General features: G+C 43.8%; 1 protein-coding gene across 1 annotated transcript in view; it reads right to left on the bottom strand.

Moving 5' to 3' along the window:
- Lama3 (laminin subunit alpha 3) overlaps nucleotides 1-27,984 on the bottom strand; it is a 263,204-nt gene that overhangs the window by 148,044 nt on the left and 87,176 nt on the right. The window contains 4 exon segments of the mRNA XM_047526418.1: nucleotides 554-691; nucleotides 17,147-17,281; nucleotides 25,939-26,004; nucleotides 27,388-27,519. Coding sequence (XP_047382374.1) covers nucleotides 554-691; nucleotides 17,147-17,281; nucleotides 25,939-26,004; nucleotides 27,388-27,519 — 471 coding nt within the window.

Raw genomic sequence — 27,984 nt, 5'->3', positions numbered from 1 at the left:
GTCTCCATGTGCTCCTTGGCTCACTTTCCTGACTGCATGGGCTCCAGTGCACCCCAGGTCCCTCCCCTAGTGCCAGTGCTGAAGTGTGATGACAGTCCCCCAGGGGATCAGAGGCAGGCAAGGAGAAAGGGCAGAAGCACTGCACCCAGCCCTTGGCAAGGGGCCTGGTAGAAAGGCCCAGTACAGCCCATCAGCACTGACCGTCAGTAAGGAGAGCAGGCCTTACTCTCTCCTGAGCACAGGGGCCAAGAATGCTAGGTGAAGCACAGAGAAGTTGCTTTTGCCACACTGCTATACAGAAAACTGACACGTAAGTCAAGAAACCCAGGTATATGTTACATGAGAATTTACAATTTTTTTAGGAACAGATCATTTCTGGATTCCTTTGAGGATGCTTATCTGAATATGATGTATGTGCTTTCAATGGACTTGAACTGGGGCAGATAGGGTCAAATGGGTAGGGGTGACCATGGATGCCTGCAGCTTCTCTGGGTGGTGGGCTTCACACACTCAGAGAGGAACCAGCCCTCCAGCATCCTGCTGGCTTCTCTACCTTGGCAGTAAGGGAAGTCATAGGCTCCTGAGAGACATCTGTCACACCGCCGTCCTGTTATCCCTGGCAGGCATTCACACTGTCCAGTCACTGGGTTGCAAGGTGTTGGGTAGGATCCAAGGGCTGAACACTGGCAGTCTGGAGGAAAAGATCTCAGTCAGACTCGGGGCCTGGGGTGTGGAAGGGAATGTCTCTCCTCTGAATGTCTTCAGTCAGAGGATATCACAGCATCCAGGATCAGACCCCTGGGGTGGGGCCACAAAGACCCAAATGCAAGTTCCAGCTCCACCTTTTATTAGACCTAGAACCTGGAACTACCTGCTCAACTTATATAAGCCTCAGTTTCCCCTCCCTTAAATAGGACTGACAAGATTGATAAGATTGTCATAAGTATCAAAGAATACTAGAAAGAGTTGGAATACCTACCGTCATAGTGAGCACTCAGGAAATGTTAGTGTTTGTTGCTGTAATTTTATATTCGACCAGATTGGCTGGTGGCTGCTGAGGGTTTGAGGGATGCTTCTCACATACAGCAGTGGTACTGTATGTGAATGACAGGGACAGCTGATGGAGATGTGACTGATTGAAGGATCCACTCTCACTCTATTTTCCCTGGGGGGGGGGTCAAGTGCAAACCACTCCAGCCCAGTAATTGTCCCCCTGTTTTTCTTTGTCCTCCTTTCTTCATATCTATTTTCTCAAGGTCTAGTGGAGTTAAGTAATCAAGGGAACAGTTACACAGGCAGGGCTGGGAATGGATGGGAAAGGCATCCCAGTATCCTTTGCCCCACCTCAACCTGTTACCATCATCTTTGGCAAAGCGGGTGAATACACACTTGTAGGTGGAGAGAAGAGATTCTGGCCACTCCCCTCTTGGCTCCCTTCCCACTGAACCCTGCAGGACTGGAGTTGTTGAGTGTCACTCCCATTCAAACTGGGAGGACCTATGTTCCCGGATGGGTATGCACGGTGGAAATGACCCAGCTAACTTCCTCAGCCAGAGGGTCTCACATCATAAGAAGGGAAGGAACTGGAGAGATCATCGCATTGGATTTCACAATATGGTGAAGTTCAGAAGTTAAGTGGCTCTCTCAGAGTCACCAAAGTAGCCTGTTGTAAAGGGCTTCTACCTCTGGGATCAGACTCATCTGGTTCCGAGTACCAGCTGTACCACTTAATAGCTGCCCAGTCACAAGCAAGTTATTTAGATCTCTCTAAGCCTCAGTTTCCTCTTCTGTAAGCTGATATAGAACCTACCTGATGAGGTTATTGGAGAATCATCAGAAATGAGGTATGAAAAGCACTGAGCATGATGTTTGGCAAAGAGGAAGTGCCCAGTATACCAAACACCCCCAGTGCGTGGGGAGATGGTCTTATACTCTTCCACACTGAATGAATGGCAATCAATGAATAAGTAGTTCTGACATCCAAATTTATATTCAGGTATTCAGTAAAAAAAAAAAAAAGTATATATATATATATATATATATATATATATATATATATATATACATACATATATATATGTATAAATATATGTGTATATATTTTTTAACTGTTTTTTTGCAAGTTCTCAAAAATTCCATACTAATTGGGACTTTGGTAAAGAAAAGAACTATACAGTAGAGTCTCATTTCTGGTGTTCTATTTATAGGTACCCTTGGGACGTAAAAAGCCCCACATGACTCAGCCTTGGAGTACCGAGCCCTTGTGGGGACGAGACCATGCTGTTTTCATTCTCTGACAGGACTTAGTTCAGCCTGTGTGTGGTGATTTACCCTGAAAGTGCTTTTTAGTAATAAGGATAATGAATAACAGAGTTTGCTCTTATTATCATTGGAGTCATAAAATAAAATCTCACTAATGGAGGGGAACAGAGTTAGTTTTCTCCTTGACAAATTACCTGAGAACTCAACAGGCTGTGTGATTTGTTCAGAGGTACATGATTAGTGACAGATTCTGAGAACTGATCACCACCTCACCCTTCTATTTTATATCCATCCAACCAGTGGATATTGATTGGCAGTCTACTGTGTTTGATGACATCATGGCTAGGTGCTACGGTGAAGGTAAATACAAAAATACGTATTCCCTGATCTCAAAGAGCTGGAGAATCATGGGCATAATGTGAAGTGCCTGACCCCACAAGAAACATGCCTAATGCCACTCCACCAGATGTCAGAAGGCAGCAGGACAAGGACTACTATTCCTGACTGCCATCCTTGTCTGTGTTCTCTCATGGCACCAGGCCCCCCTCCCTCCACCAAGCCTGCCTGCAGAGATTAAGCCCATACCTAGTGGCAGGTTTCTGAGCAAGTGTTCTTGGCCTATGTGCTGGCTAATTTTATGAGTCAACTTGACGAGGCTGTGTGCCTAGATGTTTGGTCAAATACCAGTCTAGAGGTGCTGTGAAGATATTTTTTAAATGAAATTTACATTTCAATCAGTATACTCTTGAGTAAAGCAGATTATATTCCATAATGTGAGTGGACCCTATACAATCAATTGAAGGCCTTAAGAAAGAAAGATGGATGAACCCCAAAAAGGAATCTGCCTACATACAGCCTTCAGATTTGAGCTGCAAAATGAACTCTTCCCTGCTGGCTTCCCCTGCAGATTATGGACTTGAGAGCTCCCACAATTGTATGAGCCAAGTCTTGAAATCAATCAATCTCCCCAACCACGCCCACACCCAATTGGTTCTGTCTCTCTAGGAAATTCTAACACAGAATTTTGGCATCAAGAGGAATGTTTCTTGAGGAACAGAATCTTAAGAATGAGTTCTCTTATTTGGTTTGGGGTTTCTAGAATTGGTTTTCCAGTTTGATTAGATTTGGAGGTCCTAATGACTTTATTTCCAGCAGTGGAGAGAGGACTGGTAGTCCATGGCTTCATTGGCAATAGAGATACAGACAAATGTCATTATTGTATACTCCTAATCAAAGCTTATAAGAGGCAAGTTTCCAAGTAACTATGTATTCTAATGTAGAACATTTTTGTCCAACTAATGAGTATAACGAAGTTGGCTAGTCGTTCCTAATTTTATTGAACAAGGTTCAGGAAGAAAAGGGAAGGAGTTCCGGAATTGGAATGTTTAGGTACAGCACAGCATAAATGACTTGAAAGTTTCTATGTCTTTCCCAGAAGAAACCCTTATCTCTTAGAGTCTCAGGGCTGAGACTGTTGGAAAACAAACCCAGAGTTTTCATCTTGTGAGTGGTTGGATCAAAAGGTCAAATTCCCAATGTTGCTGTCAAAAATGGGCACAGTTGGGAAGGAATGGGATTCTGAAAATTGGTGTGGAGATATATGGAAAGATCATGTTGAAGAGAGGACCCTGAACCCTAAATTCCATGAGTCTCATTTGCCAGGAGAAGCAGTCATGCCACTGGCATCTGAGTAGATCTGCTTTGCCTATAAAAAGTACAGTTTTGGTGAGATAGTTGCAAGACACTGCTGGTTTTCCTCTAGACCTGTCCCTCCCACTTCCCTTTCCTTCTAGACTGATGACTAGATTCAAGTCCCAGCAAGTGCTGAACAGGAGGTACAAAGCGTGACCCATGATGAGGTGTGCGATACTCCAAAAAGATTTGTGATTTTTCAAGTTGAAACAGACACATTAAGAATATGTGTGAGATAGGTGCTCAGGGAGTAGGAGCTACTGCCACTGAGTTGGAAAACTTAAATGCAATGAGGGCCCTGGAGTAGCAGGGCCAAATGGTAGCACCTAACCACCAAAAGCAAGATGGGCATAGCTAATGGACAACACAGTTAAAATAGCAAATCAGAATCTCTGACCCAGAGTCAGATGGTGCTGGCTAGTTGATCATGGTTATCCTAACCACAAAATAGATAGGAAGTCGACTAGAGACTTACTTAATCTATGTTAAGTGGAAGAGTTCTAGGTCAAGTGAACAAAAGTCTAACCTGAAACATAAAAACAGAGTCATGCCCCTCAGCCAATTCCCAGTTTTCAGAGTCCGACTTCTTAAATAAAGAAGAGGCTGAGCCCTTTGAGGAAAGACTTCACTACATTGGCAAAGTCTTATATTGTTAATCTTTCTCCCAGTCTTCTTCAAAGAGACTATATAGTCTTTTGCCAGGGTGAGTGTGCACTGAGGATAAGGAAATATTTAAAATGTTCAGGGATTACTGACACTAGCTCTGAACTGACACTAATCCTATGAGACCCCAAATATAATTGTGGCCTTCTACTCAGGGACTTACGGAGGTCAAGTGATCAATGGAGTTTTAGGTCAGGTCTTCCACAGAGTGCGTCTAGGCTTCCTGAACCTATCCTGTGTTTATTTCCCCCATTTTGGAACTTACAACTAGCATAAATATACTTCCTAGAAAAATCTTTCCATTGGTTTATTGACCTGTGGAGGGAGGGCTAATATGATGGGAAAGGCCAGGTGGAAGGAAGCCCTTGGATCTGCCTCCACAAGGTTCTCCAGAAGTGGTATATGTTCGAATCAGCACCCAATATATGCTGCTGATTTTTCCATAGCCAGAGTTCCTGGGTCCAGGAATCAAGGGGTGGAATTAGGAGTGGCACCAATCACCATTACCCCTAGTATCCCACTAGCAAAAATTTTGTTTCTTGTTCCTGCTATTTTTTTATGTTCTGCTGGTCTGGAGGTCTTGCTTCCAGAGGGAGGAATGTTTCCACTGGAGAGGGTTGGTGACAATGATGTCATTGAAGTAAAAGTTAAGACTGCCACGTGGCCACTCTGGATTCCTCATGTCTCTGAATCAACAAAGATGGGAGTACTTATGTTCCTCTGATAACTAAGGGGAAACTGCTGTTCCCCAATGGGGGTAAGGAAGAACATGTCTGTAATAAAGGAGATCCCTCGTGGTGTGTAGTATAACCATGCCTGTGATTAAGATCAATGAGAAGTCCAAAATCTTCCCATTCCAGCAAGGCTACTGATGGCCTAGACCCTTTAACAGTGAAAATTTGGGTCACTCCACCAAGTAAAGAACCATGATCACCAGAGGTGCTAGCTAAGGACAAAGAAAATAGGGAATGTATACAGAAAGAAATTATCAGCTATGACCAAGGGACCCATCACAAATATGGGGACATAAATGTAGCAAGTATTTCTTGGTTGTGCTATATGTGTTTGTATCCATACGTACGTGAAACAAGTATCTTCGGTTTTTTCCCCTCTCTTCCTCTTAGCATATAATGTTAGATGCATAGACCTTGTGTTATAGTATTTAAGTTATAGGATGCCAAAGAGAAGTGTGAACATCACCCAAGGATTTCACATCCTCTTCTGGGGAAGGGATTACTGAGTTTTCAACTGTATGCTGGATAGTTCTATCACATTAGGCAGAATTATGACCCTGTGATAATCTTTACTCAGAGATTAAGTATGGTTTAAGGCGATATGTATGGGTGCCAAGCTGGTTGGGGTGAATTGTGTTGGTTAATTTTACAAGTCCATTTGGCTAGGCTTTGGTGCCCAGATGGCTGGTCAAGCAGCTGTTGAGGTGCTGTTGTGAAGGCCCATTTAAAATGAGATGGACTTTGATACCAGGAAACTGAGTAAAGCAGATGACCCTTCATCGTGTGGGAGGGCCCCATCCAAACAGCTAAAATCCTTAAGAGAAAAAAAGGCTGATATCCCTCTAAGAAGGAGGAGGAATCCTGTTTTCAGACTGTCCAACATTAGGTCTCCAGCTTGCCAGCCTGCAGATTTCAGACCTACCGGCCTCTATGCTGACATGAGCCAATTCCTTAAAATAAATCTCTCTCTCTCTCTCTCTCTCTCTCTCTCTCTCTCTCTATATATATATATATATATATATATATATATATAGACTGATACCCTACTGACTTTGTTTCTCTGGAGAACCCTGGATAATTCTTCCTGCTACCTCTGCCCTAAGGAAAGTGAATGCACACAGAAGGCAGGAAGGGTAGCTGCCTAGTGTTCTTTGGCTGCAGCTCTGCAGCATGATGGGACAGCACAGATGCTGGCCCTCAGGGCCACAGAGATTTTCCAGGGCACCTCAGAAGAGGCAGTTATACTCTGAAAGTGAAAACAAAGACTTGACCTTAAAAGCGCATACCTTATTTCAAAATGGTGAATTACTTGGCGTCTCACTCCTCATTTCAATCCATCCATCAGTGAAAACTTCCAAACCCCAACATTGGCAGTGCTTTTCTCAGTCTTGGAAATACTCTAAGATTTTAGAAATATTTTCTGTTCTTTGTCTTGGTCCAGATCTTTTGGATTTCCTGGAGTTGTTTACTCTTTTCCCATCGACTCCTCATTGTTTGTGCCCTCAGATATTTTTCCTCCCAAGGAGTATCAAAAATAATGCAGGCTGGATTTCCCTTATCTGAAATACTTGGGATCAAAAGTATTTTGGATTTCAGATTTCGGAATATTTGCACATACATAATGGGAATGGAACCCAAGTCTAAACACAAAATTTATTTATGTTTCATATACGCCTATATACATAGCCTCAAGGTAAAATATTTTTAGTCCACCTGTGTTTTGACTGTGACATGTCACATGAGGCCACACGTGTAATATCCTACTTGGGGCATCATGCTGGCACTCATGAAATTTCCTGTTTTGGAGTATTTTGGATTTTGGATTTTTGGAATTGGGACAGTCTACCTGCAACAACAAAGGACTGAAATCTTGTCTGCTGTGCTCCCAATGTCTCCCAGCATCAAGTTGGTCCACATTGTATGTCAGGAGACAGTTGCTCAAGGAGAGCATGAGCAACCACTGAAATCCTCCTACGAGTCCTGACCTGAATTTGTTCTTGATATGCGTTATCTCGTTGAATCTTGCCATGTTGCTATGAAACAGGTATTACATGAGCAGTGCCGTCCTGTTCACCTTCAGTAATAAACTCAGAGAGCGGGACAACACTACCTAGGAAACATGCAAATTAAAAGTTGCACAGAGCTCCTTATTGTTTAAGGGATGATTTTATTGCCTAAGATTTTGGAGTTTTTCCTTCTGGTAGAAAACCAGACTGGCACCTCATTAGTCAAAGCCACAAAACCAACAATCAGTCCCACCATAGATATCACAATCCCACTTCTTTGGATCTGAAAACTAGATAAATTGAATCTATAGCAAACCCTAGGCCTTTCCAACCAACTGTCTCAATATTCTCTTAGACAAAAACTGAATTTCAAAGTGAAGGGCCAGTTCAAGGCAAAATTGTACAAAATTTGGCTTCAGACTGCTCCCCCAATCAACACATGGAATTTTTAACCCCTGGAGATGCTGGGAGGCTCTCCCAGGAGTATCTCGGAAACCTGCCCCCAGCACCATTTGCCATCAGCTAGGCACCCTTGTCCTTGTCCCTTGGCTGGTTTGCCCGACTTGGGGGACTCTGCCAACGGGGGAGAAGGAGGCTGGACCCCTCATTGGCCACATATTTATAGGAACTTTCTAAGGGGAGAATATGGCATTATACTTAGAAAAGTCTGGAGTCAATTAAGGCAAACCATAAATCCAGGTCTGCAGTTGGCAAGAACAGCTTAGAAGTGTTTTTAAACTCCCTTTAAAGAAGATTTTGAAAAAAATTTAAAGCAATAAAGTTGAAAGCCATAAGAACAACTTTTGGCTAGGATATACTGGACTATCTGATATAGCATTTTGAACCACGTTGATTTTATTCTGAAATTCACTGATTGAGCTATCCACTCCCATTTTAAAAAAAAATCACAAAAGCTATAAGAAAAAAAAAAAAACCAAGTCAAGCACAAGAGGAGGACTAGCACAGGCAGAATCTTCCCAGAATGGCTCAAACCTGAAGCTACAAAGTGCAAGTTACACCTTGACAACACCCTAGGAATAAGCAATGGTACACCATTTCCTACTCAGCTCGGAAGACAGCTCTTAAGCACTGGCAGTCTTCTCTGGCGCTGGGCATGCATTAGTTTGCATCAGTCCTCCACAAAGGCAGACACCAGGCCAGCGGCTTCCCCTGCTCTCCTTGAATGGCAAAGCCAATACAATGCTCTCATGGGCTAAGGCTATGAACAGACACTTCACAGAAGAAGATCTACAAGCATCAACAGATATAAGAAAAAATGTTCACCATCTTTAGTAATAAGAGAAATGCAAATCAAAACTACACTAAGATTCCATCTCACCCCAATTAGAATGGCGATTATCAAGAATACAAGCAACAATAGGTGTTGGAGAGGATGTGGGGAAAAAGGTACACTCATACATTGCTGGTGGGGTTGCAAATTAGTGCAGCCACTCTGGAAAGCAGTATGGAGATTCCTTAGAAAACTTGGAATGGACCCACCATTTGACCCAGCTATCCCACTCCTTGGCCTATACCTAAAGGACTTAAAATCAGCATACTACAGAGATACAGCCACATCAATGTTCACAGCCGCTCAATTCACAATAGCCAGATTGTGGAACCAACCTAGATGTCCTTCAATTGATGAATGGATAAAGAAACTGTGGTATATACAAATACAATGGAATATTACTCAGCTATAAAGAATGATAAAATTATAGCATTTGCAGGCAAATGGATGAAACTGGAGAATATCATGCTAAGTGAGATAAGCCAATCTCAAAAAACCAAATGATGAATGATCTCGCTGATAAGCAGATGATGACACATAATGGGGGGTGGGAGGGGGGCAAGAATGGAGGAAGGAGGGACTGTATAGAGGGAAAAGAAGGATGGAGGGGTTGGGGGGAAGGAAAAAATAACAGAATGAATCAAACACCATTACCCTATGTAAATGTATGATTACGCAAATGGTATGCCTTTACTTCATGTACAAACAGAAACAACATGTATCCCATTTGTTTACAATAAAAAGAAATTAAAAAAAAAAAAAAAAAAGAAACCAGCTTAGGGGAGGCCATGTTGGATTGATCACAGCAGAATGGAGTTTCTGGAGTCAGGTGCCATTATAAACTTGGAAGTGTGCCATTTTCCAAAATATTGGAGATGTATTGCACCTATTATAGAGGGTACCTCATTTACCAGAGCCAGCATAGAGGGCCCCTGTGTTAGCTCTGTGGGAAGAACTTGAAATCACTCTAGAAAAAGCCAATTCGACCTTTAAAGTAACTTTTGCTAATTTTTTTTCAACTAACTGAGTAGGAAGAATGAAAACATATGGGTAAAGCAATGGAAGACCTATAATCCTCAGGAGATTGAGGTAGGAGCATAGCAATTTCCAAGTCAGTCCCAGCAGTTTAGTGAGACCCTTTCTCAAAATAAAAGACTTTCAGGCTGCATTTTTCACAGGGTGAACTGCACACTTCTTGAAGAAATGTGTTTATTTCTACATATGCAGCATTTAGTATTGTGTTTGGCATATGCGAAGTACTTAATTTTTTGGGGTGATTATTACTCCCATTATAATGAAATTAATTTACCACTTGAAATTCTTTGTGTAATAAGGTAGAAAACAAAATAAACTCTACTGATGTCACTTTAAAAAAACAAAAACAAACAAACAAACAAAAAAACAATGCTCTCCCCCTCCCTCATCCACTCCTTCTGGATGGAACTGAGGAACTGTAAAGCAAAACTGTGGTATTTGAGCACATGAGTTACCTGCCCCTCTCTCCCTCCACTGGAGCTGTAACTTTGAACCACAAACAGGATCCAGCAAAGGCTGATCATAAACTTTCATCACAGGGACAAGACAGTGCTTCCTGGTGGCCCTCCAGCCTTCTTCTCAAGTGAGCAAGCCTTACCACTTTCAGGCTTCCAGTGAGGTCAGAAGGCTCTGGGAGACCTTTGGAATCTGTTTTAGTCAGCTTTTTCACTGCTGTGACTAAAAGACCCAACCAGCACAATTGTAGAGGAGGAAAAGTTTATTCAGGGGCTCAGAGCTTCAGAGGTCTTAGTCCATAGACAGCTGGCTTCATTCCTTGGGGCTTCAGGTGAGGTGGAACATCATGGTGGCAGAGTGTGCCAGAGGGAAGCAGCTGACATGATAATTAGGAAGCAGAGAGACTCCACTGACTAGAGACAAATATATACCCAAAGCCACACCCCCACTGCCCCACCACCTCCAGTCACACCCCACCTGCCTCCAGTTACCACTCAGTTAATCCCTTTAGGGATTAATCTGCTGATTAGTTTAAGGTTCCCACAACCTGATCATTTCCCCTCTGAATTCTCTCGCATTGTCTCACACTTGAGTTTTTGTCTCACATCCACATAACAGAACTAGAGCTCCAAATGAACGCTACTGAAAATATGAGAAGATAAATTCTTATTTTTAACAAGTCATTAAAAAACTTTTTATGTCAGGTGTCAGCTTCTTAAAAAGCAAAAAGCTAGAGTTAAATCTTAGGAGGGTTTCCTAATCTCTCATAGGATCTGAGAGGACTGTCTTTGTAGAGAGCTGAGAACTGGACACAGTTTTACCACCCTATGGGAGCTGTGGCATCCTGATTTTGCCATAGGAAAAATGTTCTCCCACTTACCCCAGGCAAGCTATTCAGATGAGTTGACTCAATTCCTACCTCCATGGATGTGGGACGACTTGGTCAATCAGAGCATTGACTTTCAAGACCATGTGACTCATCTTTGTGGGGGTGCCTTTTCACTTTACAGAGGCAATGGGGGTTAGGTATCTTACTGCTCAGTTCTTAATTTTGTCTGGGCATGGATCTCTTCGTATTTATCCAATTTTGGAATTCATTGAGCTTCTGAAGTATACAGATTGTTTTTCATTAAATCTGAGGAGTTTCCAGCCATTATTTCTTGGGCTATTTTTCTATCCTCTCTCTCTCCATTCCTTCTGGTACTCTCATTATAGGTATGTTAGTGCACTTAATGGTGTCCTGTAATTCTTTGTAGTTCTCTTAATTACCTTCATTCTTTTTTCTGTTTTCCAGATCACATAACCTCTATCAATCTATCATTAAAGCTGTCCGTTCTTTCTTCCACCAGCTCAAATCTACTGTTGAGTCCCTCTAGTAAATTTTTCATTTCAGTTATTATACTTTCAACTCCAGAATTTCAAATTGGTTCTTTTAAATAATTTTTACTTTTTTTGATATTCTCTATTTGGTGATACATTGTCATTATGCATTCCTTTAATTCGTTAGGAGAAATTCCCTTTAGTTCTTCACACAGATTTGTACTAACTGCCTTGAAGTCTGTCCACAAAATCCATCATCTGATCTAATTCAAGAGCAGTTTCTATTGCCTGCTTTCTTCCTCTATGTATGGGCCACAATTCCCTGTTCCTTCGAACATACATTTTTTTAAAAAATTGTACCAACTGTAGCTACTAATTTACCATCTCCACCAGAATTATTGTTATCATTTGCTACTTGATTGCTTATTTGTTTAGTGACATGGATGATGAACTAATTCTGCCAAGTCTGATTCTCTCTGCAAAGTTCAGTCATTGATGTTCCTAGTCAGATTTTTTTCTCCCTTGTTTTTTTTTATTCTTCTGTCCTGTCTACTGATTGAAGCCACTTATTGATTGCAAGTTGTGCTTAAACTACCTTGGTCAGTTAGAACTTCTGTTTACCTTTGGCTGTGTGTAATGGCTTGGAGTTCAGAGAGGTTGTCCCTGCCCCCATACTCAACCATGGACTTTTAGTTGGATTTCCCTCCTGATTACTGCTGGGATGGCACTGTTTTGGGCATGCATCTAGTCTTCTGGCCAGAAATGACTAAATTATAAGTCTGATTCCTTAGGAGTTGCCACTGCATCGGGGCAGCTCATTGGCTCAGTGCCTGGTCAGAGGATGTGCTTAATTAAGCCCCTAATGTCAGGTAGGTTCCAACCTGGGTTGATGAGTTTGTGTGGTTTGTAGTTTTTGAAGCGGCCCCATGTGTTTCTCTGATTGCATGTAGCTTAGTACATGCATAGATTCTTCCCAACCTCCAGAATCATCTATGAAATCAGGAAGGCTCTTCTTGGCTGTTGCTCTCTGATTATCCTTATTACACTTCTGGCTGCTCCACTATTACACTTGCATTGGAGCGACCAACCTCCTCTTCACTGCTACACACCAAGGTCTTCATTATTCTCTGCAACATCCTTGAATATGAAGTCCTCTACCATGTTCAACATAATCAATTCCCTCAGTCAAATCTGCAGAGTTCTTTGTCCTGACTGATCTTTGCTTCTGGGTACAACCACTGTCCCCCAGAGTTGGAGGTGGGAGAAATGACATCTCTCTTCTTACAAGTGGGCACTGGAGGAGGAGTCAGCTCCTGGTCATGTAACTGGTTTCTCAGCTTGCTCTTCCCAGCATGGAACCTCCACTCTATGAGCCAGGTGGGACGGGGTGATTGGCACCTCAGTATTCTCAGCCTCCAGAGCCTAGGATACTTCCACCCTACAAGGGGATGGGGTTGGCAGGGAAAAAAGAGACCTGGCTCTCTCCGCTGAGCCTACCTGGAATCCAGCTTCTGCACAGGGCTGCAGAGGGATAAGAAACAGCAGCCTGGCCCTCCCAGAATGAAACCACAGCCCAGACTGAGGTACTGGAGAAAGAGAGTCCCCATCTTCTTGGCCACATATGCCCTGGAGCTTCTACAGAATGGAGGTGGGGTAGGGCAGGTGAGTAATGGGGTGAGTGGACCGTGGCTCAAATGATTTTCAATATTTTTTTCCATTTGCCACATGCTCTTAGGACAACTTACAGAGACTTAAAATGATTTTTTAAAACATTTTTACCAGTTAACTTTTCATTTTGCTGGAGAAAGCATCCACTGAGTTTCATTCTGGAAATCCCACCTCCCTTTTGCTTTATCTTGAATATACCCTAGTACTTTCTACCTGCCTTATAATTAATTAGTTTTGGTAATAAAGAAATGTGGAAAACAGCATTCTTTTTTAAAGTTTTTTTAGATGTTGATAGAATAGACCTTTATTTTATTCATTTATTTATATGTGGTGCTGAGAATCAAACCCAGTGCCTCACACATGCTAAGCAAGAGCTCTACCCATGAGCTACAACCCCAGCCCAGAAAAGAGCTTTCTCCAAATGTTGTATTATTCTTTACCTTTGCATCTGTACACATGCCAATGTGGTCTAACTGCCTGGCCCATATGAACTACTTAGTGGGAATATTTGTAATTCATTCTGCCAGATGAGTCTGGAATGGTGGCTGGGATAGAGGAGGAAAAATGAAAACTTTTGAGAGAATATTCACAGAATATATTGCTTTTGCTAAAAAGACAGTAATAGCTACATAAGAATAATATGAATGCCGTGGATTATGTAGAAAATTAACGAAAGATACTCTTGTCCATTCCTTGTCCCCAAAGAGTTTACATTTAACATATAATCGGGAAGGAAAAAAAAAAAGGCATCTTACCTGTGAAAGCCTCGTTATAAATATTTGATAGAGGAGGAAGAGGTGAGCTGCCTTCCCCACCCCTTCTCCCCGTGCCTTCATCAATCAGAGCTGGTCTTCACTACTCACAATTGTGCAGGCTCCCGACATAAGCCCCCAAGGGTTGGCCTGCAGCAGACATCTGAAAGGGATGCCTTCCTCCCTTCCCTCCTGTTAGCTCTTCATTTCGTCAAGGGGACTCTCAAGAACTCCAGCTTAAAACAGCAATGCAAGCAGTCCCCAGCTTCTACTCCAAAGCTTCATAATTTGGGGTATCGTTCCATAGAAATAGTGTATACAAGGACGATTACTAAACCAGGACACAGAGCCAGTACGGTACAGAGTCTACCAGTAGCATGATTCACACAGTTCTAACAAGAGCATGACCCAGGCTGACATCTCCACAGGAGATGCCCTGGGAATTCCAGTTTCTGACACTGCAGTTCTGTGGTTAAGGTCAAGACAGAGAGAGAAGAGATACCCTCTTCCTTTCCTTACCCTCTCCCCACCTTCCAGGGAACCCACTATGTGGGCAAGAATGACTGAGATCTCCTGCAGCTCCAGAGGTACGAGGGCAAAGGAGAGAGGTCCATGAAATGGGCACACAAAGGGACAAGGAGAAGAAGAGTCTGTAGTGTGGCATCCAGACATAAGCAGAGAGGTGAACTGGGGTCAGACTCCGAAAAGGAGGTAGTGGGAAGATGGAGGCAGTGGCCGAAGGTAAAAGAATAACAATATGTGCACGAGTGCTTCCTAGACTCAGAGCTTTGCATGGCAGAACACACGTGACCCTCATGATGATGTTATGAGTGAGCACCGATATTGGGAGCTGAGGATCAGAGGCATCCAGTAACTTGCCCCAGTTGATAGCTAGCATGACCCTTGCTTGTCACAACTTTGTCCCGCTGCTTAGGAAAGGGTTTTTCCTGCTCCATCCCCCAATCATGCAGAGTGTAGCTGATCTAGCAAATGAGACAGCACATTACCTATTCTGCCTTCTCCTGGGTTCAGAGGCTGGAAAGCTAAAAACAACACTCCACAGATTTCTCCTGGAATTAGGCTCTGGGTGCTGAGCATTGAAAATTAGTAATATTTGCATGAGGGCTGGGGATAGCTCAGAGGAAGAGTACTTGCCTAGCATGCATGCTTGCCAGCACTGCAAAAAATATACATTTTTTAATAAATTAAAAGATGAGAAGTAAGAAGGAGGTTGCCTTCATGTTGCTTGTGAACATTTCTGTTGCTCTGCCCTGTCTCTGATTTCCTGGGTACCAAGAGATTGCTGGTAGGACTATAAATTGGTGCGATCATTCTCGACAGCAGTAAAACTTGGAATGGAACCACCATTTGACCCAGTTATCCAACGCCTTGGTTTATACCCAAAGGACTTAAAATCAGCCTACTACAGTGACACATCTGCAACAATGTTCATAGCAGCTCAATTCACAATAGCCAAGCTATGGAACCAACCTAGGTGCCCTTTGACAAATGGATGGATAAAGATAATGTGGTATATATACACAATGGAATATTACTCAGCCATAAAGAAGAATGACCTTATGACATTTGCTGGTAAATGGATGGAACTGGAGACCATCATGTTAAGTGAAATGAGCCAATCCCCAAAAACCAAAGACCGAATGTTCTCTCTGATATGTGGATACTGACATATAATAAGCAGGGGGTTGGGGGAAGAATAGAACTTCATTGGATTAGACAAAGGAAAATGAAGGGAAGGGAGAGGGATGGGATTAGGAAAGACAGTAGAATGAATTGGACATGACTTTCCTATGTTTATATATGAACACACAACCATTGTAACTCCACATCATGTTCAACCACAAAAATGGGAAGTTACACTCCATGAATGTATAATATGTCAAAATACACTCTGCGGTCATGTGTATCTAAAAAGAACAAATGGAAAAAAAAAGAAAGAAAGAGAGGAAGATGTTGGAGGAGGCAGCAGCATCATGGTCTTCCAGAAGCAGGGCCTGATCAGGGACATAACTAACTCCATTTTGCCTCCCTCCCTCTGACCTGTTCTTTTCTGAGCTCTTCTTCCCCTTGGCTCACCTTCAATTCCAGGATCATGGTCCCAATAAACATCCAGCGACACAGACCAAAACTGCCCCCTGAGCAGCGACAACTTCCTTATTTCCAACACGATGCTGCATGACCAGTTCCAGAACATGGCCAATCAGAACATGGCCTGACCAAGATCGCCAGCTTGGCAAACCCTCGCCACTCTTGCCTTTGGCCCTTCCCTGTGTAACCCCAAAGCTATTGTTGATACCCCAAAGTCAGCCCTGAGATCTGCCTTCGGGTGCTGCCCTGAGAATAAGGGCTCCTCCCTGCTTCCCTGTCACCTTCTCGTTTGCTGCCTATTCGGGGTGAGCAGCAGGACTGGCTCTCTTGGTAACACTCCCCCCGTCCCCCACCCCCGGTGAGGCCTTGGCCCAGGACCCTGGCAGCATTTCCTAACCTTTGCCTGGTGCCACAGCAGTCCTGGCCATTCCACTGAGGTCTCCTGAGACGTCCAGCCTGGAGCCTGCTACTCCAGTCTCAGTGACTCAGTTTAGTGGCTTCTTACCTACAGGAAGTCCCTTTCTGTTCATGATACCTGGAATGTCTATTTCCTGCCCTGAGCCCTGACTGGTGGCTTTCTCTTCTTTCTCTTTCCTTCCCCTGGAGCACTGGCCATCAGGGGGAGCACAGTGGCAGATGGTGGGGAGGAGGCAGGAGAGAAACGGGGCAAACTCATCCCTTCCTTCATTCAGCCACGCAACATTGACCGCACACCGGTTACGCTCTAAAGACCAGGCTGGACACCTCCGCTTGCACACCGCCCCCAGTGACTCTTACTAGGGAGGAGCCACAGGGCCACAAAACCCGTGGGGAAGGGCTGCACATTCTGTTCCCTCTCCCTGGAATGCCCCATTGCCTCTCTCACCTACGTGACAGGTCCCCAGACCCTGTTCAGGCACCACTTCCTCTCCAGAACCAGAGTCTGAACCAGGCAGCTGACTCCACGCAGAGCAGGGAGCAAGAGTAGCGATGGAAAGACGAGAGAAGGGAGGCCACAGGGCCTCAGCCGGACGGACACAGGCAGCATTCCGAGGTAAGCCAGGGGCTGGTTTCATTAAAGTGCAGGCCACGCAACTCCGCCAAGAAGATGCCCTGGCCTTTCTCAGGAGGAAGCTTACTCTGGAGGACTGAGGACTCTGCGAGGTTCTGCCCACTTACCTTGGCAAATCGGGAATGAGTAGGCACCGGAGCGGCAGGTGTCACAGCGGGGGCCCTCGACCCCAGGACGGCACAGGCACCGTCCCTGGTCATCGCATATTTCAGGGAGAACACCTTCCAAGTTACAGTCACACCCTGCAAAGGACCAGAGACACTCAGAGGGGTCCACCACCTCCATTCTTTGGCTAATTTCTCCCCTTTCCCAGGCTTCTGTTATGGAAATACAGAATCTGAATAATCTAAGGCTTGTGAACATTCTTAATCCAGAAGACAACATCTTAAAGGGAAACATTCAGGAAAGGTCAGAGATGCCCTGTTTCATAGATTCAATTTAATAGCTTCTCATTTAATGGCAATCTAGAATTAAACATGTTTTTACCTTCCACCTTTCAATTTTCAAGAGAAAAGAAATTGACATTAATTCAGTGCTATTCCATGCCAGATGTGGCTTTGGAGGCTTCCCATGGACTGTCTCACTTCATGCTCCAGACACAAGGCCTTTGTAGCAGCCATGCTTCTTAAGTGTCCTAATCAAGCACTTTCCTGCCTCAGGACCTTTGCTCAGGCTGTTCCCTCGGTCGGCATGCCCCTCCCCTGATTCTAGGCACCGTGGCTCTTTCTCTTTTTCCAGGTGTCAGTTCAAATATCAACTCCTCAGAGGGTCTCATTGAGCTGTCCACATGTATAAACAGCCTCCCTCTTCCTTCTCCTTATTCTTTATCTTATCTGTTTGTCTTTTATAACACTTTGGCTTTGGAAATCACTGACTGACCTATGGCTTGCTTTGCCCAAAAGAACAAGGCAGAAGTTCTATCCTGTGCCTTCTGATTGCTGGTCACCACGTACCTTGAAGTTTTCATTTGTACCTTCTGGGCATCCGGACACTGCCACCGGAGAGACCCGTCTGGTGGCTCCAGCAGACCCTCCAGCAAACACAGCAGAAGAACTGCCTGGTCAACCTATGCAATGGACTCCAGTACCACTGGATAATACTTCCCAATAAATAAACATTTCTCAAAAATAGAGGCCTCTTGCCAGGCACGGTGATGTTGGGAGAAATCCTAGTTCTAGGCTGGCAGCAGTGAACATCTCAAGTGTGTAAGGAAAACTTGCAGGGAGCAGCATTCTGCTTCTACCTAGGAAAGTAAACAACTGCCCCAAGTTGACTCAGTGTTACCAAGAGAACCTGTATAGGAGTCTGGTGGTCTGATGTCCCATGGCACATTGGGATTGGGCAAGAAGCCTATAAAATGTATGGCTATTCATGCAATAAACAAGTTTGCAAGCTGCTCGCCACAAGCCTGCTTCCACCCAACTCCTGAAGTCTGGGGTCTTGACTCTGTGTCCTTACCAGTGTCTGAGCTAGCCTGGCACAAACTACACGGTGGTGCATGCATGTAATCCCAGAGACTTGGGAGGCTGAGACAGGAGGATTACAAGTTCAAGGCCAGTTTCAGCAACTTAAATCTCTAGTACCAAAAAATAAAAAAAAAATAATTAAAAAAAAAGCCTCACTTGACTTCACTATAAACATGTTAATACTAAGGTCCAACAAGAGCCCTGTAAGATAGGTACTCATTTAGAATTGAGGAAAAAGAGGCTCATAAAGGGTAATTAACTTGCCCAAGGTCACACAACCAGGATGGCAGAGATAGGACTGGAATCCAGGTCTGGCTAATTCCAAAGTCTGCCTTCTATTATACTAAGAATAAAAACTGATATTTTTTTTCTTTCAGTACTAGGGCTTGAACCCAGGGATGCTCTACCATTGAGCCACGTCCCCAGCCCTTTTCACTTTATTTTATTTTTTTATTTTGAGACAGGGTCTTGCCAAGTGACTTAGAGCCTCACTAAATTACTGAGACTAGATTTGAACTTGCAATTCTCCTGCCCCAACCTCCTGAGCCATTGGAATTACAGGCATGTACCACCATATCCAGCCCTTTTAATTGTTTATTCTGAGACAGAGGCTTGCTAAATTACCAGGCTGATCTCCGATTTGTAATCCTCCTGACTCAGCCACCAGAGTCACTGGAATTACAGGTGTGAGCCACTGTGCCTGGCACAAATGGGTAATTCTGAAAGCAGCTTGCAGAGTATGTCCTAGATCATTATATACATTTAAGCCAATCTCAGATTGAAAACACTCACATTCCTATCAATGACATTAACATTTAAATGTGCAACATGCTTCCCTTGGGAGGAGCAAATATTTGACAGTGTTCAGCCTATTTATCAAGGCAGGGAATCTGATGCATTTTCAAAAAGTTATAAAGTTTAAAATAATAGATAAGGTGAAAAGTTAGTAAAACCCCTCCTCTTCCCCTTTACCCTAAACTTTTAACCTTTCAGGTTAAAGGTTAATAACAAAACAAAGAGGAAGAGAGGGTCATTGTCTTACAGAAATGACCAGGACACATTCATAAGAAGAGATGCCTTCAAACCCAGGGTGGCCTGAGCATCACTGTCTGTCCCTTACGGCAGCCATACAAGGACATGACACCTGTCCCTGTCAGCTGAGAATGCCACAAGGAAAGGGGACATTTTACCATGAATCGCAATCTGGCGTTAAACCAAGCTTAGGGATTCCATGAGAAACCTGGACCTCATCTTGGCACTGAGGTTCCAAGAATCCTGATTTACAACCAAATCAGGAAGAACCTCCCACATCTCATCACTAAGTCTCAGTGATCACATCTCAGGAGAGGCTCTTGAATTTTTCTCTCCTGGCAGAGTTCAGGACCTCAATCTTGTTTGCCTGGGTTATTTTGAGATCCTCCTGAGGAGGCTGTCTAAATCCTATCTTGGCCTTTTAATTCATTCTTCATGTTGTTTCAAGAGTGACCTTTCAAAATCATGAACCTTTCCAAATCACTTCCCAGTTTTAAGTCCCTCTAAGGCAGCCCAATGCCTCAAGACACACTCCAAAGTCTACATGTGTGACAGAGTGGATCCTTCCAAATCTTCCAGGCTGCCAGCAGCCCGTGTTGCATCTCCATGTAAATTACAAAAAGGTGCCCCTTCCTCAGGCTGTCCTCCTGTCACCTGCAGTAAAGTCATCATCATAAATATGCAAATCCGCAATGTCTTCAGAAGGGATGGTAACTCTTAGATGAGGCACAGCTGTCCCTCACAACCCTGTGTGTCTGGGCCTGGCAGCCCACTCATCTGGTAGGTGTCCTCCCCCTGAACTTGTCCCCGCTTCCCATGATTCAGCCCAGAGACCTGCCTGCCATTCCCTCTCCTATCCCTATGCCTTCTCTTCACTGCCCCTCTGCCTGACTAATGGCTCTTTGCACTCTAAGACTCAGCTCAGAAGTTCCCTCCTGCTCTGGGGAAGTCTGCCTCCCTCTCCCTGCCTTCCTTTCACCATGCCGGCTGTCCAGTGCCTCTCCTGCCAGCATCCACAGCTTCGTGTTCTTCCCAGTCACTGATCTACCTGTCTGTGTCTCCCCCAGACTGGGAGCTGCCGAGGGGCAGGGACTGCATAGCAGGTAGCAGGGCCTTGTCAGGGCCTAGTACAGAGCAGGCATTTAATGAGTGAGGAACAGGCTAAATAGTCAAATCTGCAATTCTCCTCAGTAAAATTCTATTTTATTGGAAAAGCCTCCAAACTGAACTATCAGGATAACTTGTCCATCTCTAAACCTTATCTGCCAGGTCTCCAAGCCAAGAGTTACACCCCACTCTGTTGTGCAGAGAGATGCCCAGTCTGGGGAGGGCATAGCCAGGACACAGGCCCCAGAGACTGTCACCCTAAGCTCTTTGGGGTTTTCTTTTCTTAGCACATCCCCTAACCCCAACCACCTGACCTCAAAACTTTGATAATGGCAACAGCCTCTCCTTACAAAGTGATTGGGGAATCCAGACCTTTTTAAGATCTTTATGAAGAACCCTCCTTCAACAATCAAACTGGGCGGCCATGTCTTTAGGCCAAACGCACTGCTTGATGACCAGCCCAGATTGCCTCAATCTCCTTGATAAAGGAGCACCCAGTCACTCAGCGACCACCCTTGGTTGTGCTTGTGACGGCTCTTTGGACTTTGAAGAGTAGAGTGTGCACGAACCTGCAGGCTAGGTCCCTCTAGAGTGTATGCTTTGGGCATGCATTCTTTTTGTTAATTCCAAAAGGAACCCTTGAAGATGTGTCTACTAGAGGTTGACTCCCTAATATAACTCTGAGATGGAGATAACCAATTATTTTTTTCTGGAAAATTCTAATAATATCCAAAGTCATGACATGTAGTGAGAAATTGGAACACATTCCCATGTGCAAAACTCATCTCCTCATTTGTTTCCGTTACTCATGGCTGGGGTTAAGCAAAGTGTGTCTCAGTAGCTTCAAGGGATTAGATCCAGGATGCCCCTTCTTCCACCACCTGAGGATACCAGAATCTGAGGATGTGCTAATCTCTTACATAAAATATGACAAGTATTTTTAGTATTTAAGATAACCTATGCACATCCTCTCATGTATTTCAAGTCCTCTCTAGATTATTTTAAATATCTAATGCAATGTAAATGCTGTGTAAATAGTTGCTATACTGTATCACATAGGGAATAATGACAAGAAAACAAATCTGTACAGACACTTTAGAAAGGATATTTTCAATCTGCAGTTGGTCGATCTGCAGACTCAGAATCCACACCCAGAGATTCTGAGGTAATCCTGAGATCTGTACACTTTGACCCAAGGGCCAAATCTGTCCCTGTTTTAGTAAATAAAGTTTTATGGAACACAGCCAAGCTTGTTCATTTGCATGTTGCCTGTAGTTGAGCAGTTGGGAACCTAGAGACAGAATTCAAAAAGCCAAAAACCTTTACATCTGACCGTTCATGGTAAAGCTTGCTGACCACTAAAATGGGAATTTCTGCTAACTTGAGCAGCAGTTCTTAATAAGAAGCAGGCATCCGAATCATCTGGAAACTGTATTCAAAATTCAAGCCTGGGCCTCTCTCCTGGAAATTTAGATTAAGATCTCAGGTGACAGACAGGAATTTATATTTTGAAAAAGCAAAGGATTCTAAAACAGCCCCTGCTTAAAAACCATTATGTTCCAGGACACAAAATCCTCAGTGGGTCTTCAAGAATTAAAATTCCCAGGGTGGGAGGGTGCCCAGAATTCCCAGTGCTATATATCTTCTGGCAGCTTACAAATTTGTGCCTCTGATGTTCATGGCCAGGAGTTAGGTCACCAAATGTGTGTTTTCTAAATGTATTAATAGAAGACGAAACTAAAGTGGATACCTGAGTATTCAAATTCCCACCGAATCTGAAACTTCCCTTCCTTGGGGTTGTATTCTAAGGCTCCCCTAACGTTTTTAAACAGACATCTGAATTTCCTTGCAAGTTCACTGAAATTTCTTTTCCTGAAGTCACCACCAGTCTACTTGAGAAAAGGAAGAAATTGAATAACATCAGGATTGCTGTAAATAGACTGTAAATAGGAGATCTGAAATACTCTTGTGGGAAGAAAACCAGAGGCATGTGTTGTAATCAAGGCTCAAACACTAAGCTCCATTCTAGTCAATTTACAAACACTGAAGGAAACATGTGCCGATTCCCACCAGGGGCCAATCTGTCTGTACTGCAGGCATTACAAACCAAGTCAAGCATAGCTATTGTCTGGAAGTACTCAGCATGTGTCTGACGAAGGCCTATGGATAGCATAAGACAGCACCCACATCAATAACATATAGGACTATGGTTTGATAGAGGGACCAGATATGGACAGGGTACAAGTAAGGAAAAAGAGGAGGAAGGTAAAGGGAACTCACTTTTGTTTTCCTACAGGGAATTGAACCCAGGAGTGCTCTACTACTGAGCTACATTCCCAGCCCCCGCCCCATTTTATTTTTAAATTTAGAGATAGGGTCTTGTCAAGTTTTTAAGGATCTAAGTTGCTGAGGGTTTAAGTTACTGAGGTTGGTCTCAAACTTGCAATCCTCCTTCCTCAGCCTCCCTTTCCCGTACTTTACTGATTTCCCTTCAATTTATGTTTTTAATTGGTGCATAATAATTATACAAAAGTGGGATTCATTGTGATATATTCATACATGCCTAATTTCATTCCCAAGTGCCTCCCCTTACCCTTCTTTCCTCCCTCTCCATCAATCCCCTTCCTCTTCTCTACTGTTCCTCCTTCTATTTTCATGAGACCCTCCCCCTTCTTTTAATTTTTTTTTTTTTTTCTCTTTAGCTTCTGCATGTGAGAGAAAACAATAGAACTTTAACTCTCTGAGTCTGGCTTTTTTCACTTAACATGATATTCTCCAGTTCCATCCATTTACCAGGAAAGGCATAATTTTGTTCTAATGCCTGAGTAGAACTCCATTGTGCATGTAGACCATATTTTCTTCATTCATTTATCTGTTGATGGGCACCTCGTCTGGTTCCATAGCTTGGCTATTGTGAGTTGCACTGCTCTACACAACTGGAATGCATGTATCACTATAGTATACTGATTTTAGCTCTTTTGGGCAAATACCAAGGAGTAGGATAGCTGGGTCATAGGGTGGTTCCATTCTTGATCTTCTGCGGAATCTCCACACTGCTTTCCATAGCAGTTATACCAATTTGCAGTCCCATGAGTGGTGCATAAATGTTTCTTTTCCCCACATCCTTGCCAACATCTATTATTATTTATATTCTTGATGATGGCCATTCTAACTGGGGAGAGGTTAAATCTCAATGCAATTTTGATTTACATTTCCATGATTGCCACGGATGTTGAATTTTTTTTTTCATTTATTTCTTGGTCATTTTGCATTTCTTCTTTTGAGAAATGTCTGTTTAGTTCTTTTGCCCATTTACTGATTCCTTGCAGTCACCCCAGAGTCCTTTCTTTCCTTCATACTCCACTCCCAGGCCAATGATCCCCAGCAAAGAGCCTCTTGGTTCTCCCCGTGGATCACATCCACCATCTTTCCATCTCCCCTCTGCTCCACTGACACCCCCTGGGCAAGTCACCATCATCTCTTCTTGGTGGATAATGGCAGTGGCCCCCATCAGGTTTTCCTACTTCTTCTCTTCTCTGCCTATGATTTATTTTCAACACAGTAGTCGTAAAGACCCATCTATCAAATGTCACTTTGTGCAAAACTCTCCATGGCTCCCATCTCCTTCTGAGGAAAGGGGAAAGCCTTCACAGTGCTTACCTGGCCCCTGGGGCTTCTCTCCCTCATTCCACTGTCACATATCTGGTTAGTGATTCACTAGACACTCCTACCCCAGGGACTTTGTAGTCACTCTTTTCTATGCCTGTTCATTTCAGTTGCAAGCCTCACCCTCCCTAACCTCTCCCTCTGCCTTATTGTGCCCACAGTGCTCATGCCCTGCACCCAGACTCCCGGTTACTAGGTGGCTTCAGAACTCGAACTCCTCTGCCAAGGCAAACTCTCCAGAAGCCCCTTCTCTGCCCTCCACTCTGGACATGGCAGGAGGAAGCGTCCTCATGGTACCACACCTCCTAGCACCTCCTCTCCGATGGGCTGAGCAGGCCTCTCTGGTACCCTGGGTGGAGAGGCAGACTCAGTGAGTGACTGAGCCTGATTCAGATGGGGCACAGTTGGGGGTTGTATGTAGTGTACCCCTACATTGTAGTGTGCAGGCATGTCCTGAATGTGTGGTCCCCCATGTGCCATTAAAGGTTAGTGCAGGGAACAGCCACAGCTCCAGAACCAAACCTAGAGATCCACAATCTGCTCGTTATGAATTAATTAGTTTATCCCTGTGGTGCAAATGGCTCCCTGTTAAAAGCAGTACCCTTGTGAAGGACACAACTTTGCACACAACAAACACATTAGGTATTTTGTTTTTGTAATTATGAGCATTGCCTATTATGTTGCATGCATGTAATTCCAGTGGCTCAGGAGGCTGAGGCAGGAAGATCACAAGTTTAAGACCAGCCTTAGCAACTTAGCAAGGCTCCAAGCAACTTAGAGAGACCCTGTTTCAAAATAAAAAAATAAAAAACACAGCACCTCTGAGTCCAATCCCCAGTGTGTGTTGTGTGTGTGTGTGTGTGTGTGTGTGTGTGTGTGTGTATGCACTCCAGGAAAACTGGAAATTTTTTTTCCTATTCACTGTTAACTCCCCAGCAGCCAGATTGATGCTTTGCACATTATAGGGAATCTCAAAATACTTACAGAACAAGCAACCAGGTAGATGTAGCAACACACCTTCTGGGTCCTCATCTCTCTGCCCCCAAAAATGTCACTGTACATTCCTGCTGCTCTCAACCTAAAGGTTTTTTTCCTGGTTACAGAGGCTCCCCAGCCTTCCTGCAGGCCTCTGCTGGATGCAGACAGCTTCGGAGGGACTGACCTGAGTAGTACACTTTGTCTCCTGGAGTTGCTTAGAGGATTGCTACTCCGGTTGCTACCACTACCCTTGCTGGCTAAGGCTCCTTCACAATGGCTCCCTCCACTCCCTGACCTACTCCCTTCTTGGTATTTCCTGGGATCACCTCCCAAATAAATGACTTGCACTCAGTTCCTTTGTCAGGGTCTGCTTTTAGAGAACCCAAAGAAGAATAGACAACCAGCTGCCTTAGCGGGTTTTGAGCAAGCTAGTAATATCAAATCCAAGCCCTGTTCAGTTTCCTTAATCAGGCAGTGCCAAAGCAAAGGACCGGCTGCAGTGAAGAGGGCTGGGTGGGGAGCAGGTCATTCCAGACACCCCTGCAAGGCCCCTGATCTGACCTTGGGCGTGGCGGAGTGTAGAGAAAGATGGAAAAGATAATGGAGCATAGTATTTTTATTGATGTTAAACCAAAAGGGAGGTTACTTGCCTTTTATATTTCCAGCTGCTGGATCTTCTGCTGGACTTGGAGTAGAAACAGGAAAAATGGGAATTCCTATAAAAAACAGTTCGTTTTTTAAAAACACATTCTGATGAATAAGGAGATAGTAAAATAAAACATTAAGTTGGGCCAAGTAGGAAGAAACCCTATCTCTTTTAGTTAAAAGTAACACATAGAAACTAACTTGAAAAAAAGGTGATACTGCCCTAGTTCACATGTGTCTGGTGACTGAAACTACCCTGACCACACATTCTCATTTGTAGATCCAAGAACAGAGATGGATGTTAATGTGCTCATAATAGCTCAGTCTCAGACTAAGCAGGGATGAGTGTGGCTTTTCTTTTTCTTTCTTTCTTTTCTTTTTTCTTTTTTTTTTTTTTTTGTGGTTTCTTAAATATAAGATTGAGACTGGCTTTTTTAAAAAAAATGTTTTCTTTCAAATTTCTTCCCTGGAATTTTGTTTATGCCATAAAAGTATTCGGATTTTTCCTCCTTTTTTTTCTTTCCACTAAAGACAAGGGAAATTTCTGCTCTGCTTCTATCCAATAATCAGATTGTAAATTGATAAATTCCTGATGGGGGACCATTGTATTTAGACTTAAGACTTTGGTTCCTTTTTATATATTTTATCATCCAAACTAGGACAATCTCCGTGATGAAAGTGGGTGCTATTTTAATAACTGTCCTGGGACAGCAAGTGTTAACTGGAATGTAGGGTCGCTTCATTCCCTACCTCCTGCCCCATGGTCCAACACACTTTTCCTGTGACAGATAAACAGGAATCATTAGCATGCGGATGGAGTTACAACTAATGTAGCAATAGTGTGGGAGTGGGGGCTCTTCTTGAGAAAGTATTTCTTTGTTTAAACCCAAAAGTGCATATTTTAGACTGTTGCAAACAAACAGAACCAATACTCTGTCACAGTTTGCATTGCTGTTTTCATACTCCTCTTCTTCACGGTCTATAGAATTCCTGATAGTATCTTTTCTCATAGGATGCTGCAGGGTAGAGGGAGACGCCCTAATAAATGACCTACCCTATAGCAATAAAAGGAAATACAACCCCCCCAGTTCCCAAAATATGGCACATACTATATGTATGCAAACAACATCTGGAAGCTCACCACATAGCTTCTAGATTTAACAAGAAAAGTGGCATGCATGGATTACTATCAAGTTGAAATTCCCAATATTTGACCCTTTTGACCTACTGAAATGGCCATCTCTATTGATATAGTGTAATACCTTGGAGTTAAACAGAGCTATAATTATAAAGCCTGTGTTCCAGACTTCGGGAAACACTTTCATGTAAATACAACCTACCTGGCCCCATTTCTGCCTGCCCCTCTCCTGTCCAACCCATCCACAGGTGTTACTGCACAAAGACCAGCTGTGGACCAGAAAGGCTGGCCTCTCATTCTGCGAGCAGGTACTCACTCAAGCAAAATGGGAAATTATAGTATCCAGCTGCACACTTCTCACAGTGGTCTCCGTGGAAATTCGGTTTGCAATGGCAGTATCCTGAGCCCTGCTCACAGTCATCTGCATGCTCAGGGTTACAGCGGCAAGCTAAGAGAAATAACAGTTTCCAAAGGATCAGAGTCCTGCACTGTGCTTCACTGAGCAAATATGTCTCAATGTCTCCCAGCAATGTCTCACATGTGGGTCAGTGGTCTACAGTTATCCCTGAAGGGCACAGCCTGTTTCCCACTTCAGACCAGATTGGTGGTTCTGATCAGTTGAACCTCATGGGCCATCCGAGAACAGCTTTCATGAGCATTCACACCAAGAAGCTCTCGAGAAGGTCATTTATTACACAGAGCATTTCCCAGATGGCTGAGCAAGAGGCAAAGCCTGTACAGACTACACTCTGGCTGCAGGGGCTGTTCTGTGGGTTCTGGCAGGTCTGTTGGGCACAGTAAGCCAACCATGAATATCCACAGAGTGGCCAACAATACCCAGTTGTGATGTGCACACAAGTGTAGATGCCTAGACATGGATAGATAGTGTGAGGCAGCAAGATTATGCCCATAA

Source organism: Sciurus carolinensis, chromosome 15 (genome assembly GCF_902686445.1).
Source record: "Sciurus carolinensis chromosome 15, mSciCar1.2, whole genome shotgun sequence".
Taxonomy (NCBI): Eukaryota; Metazoa; Chordata; class Mammalia; order Rodentia; family Sciuridae; genus Sciurus; species Sciurus carolinensis.
The sequence above is the reverse complement of the archived record's forward strand: the minus strand, read 5'-3'. Positions and strand labels throughout refer to the sequence as shown.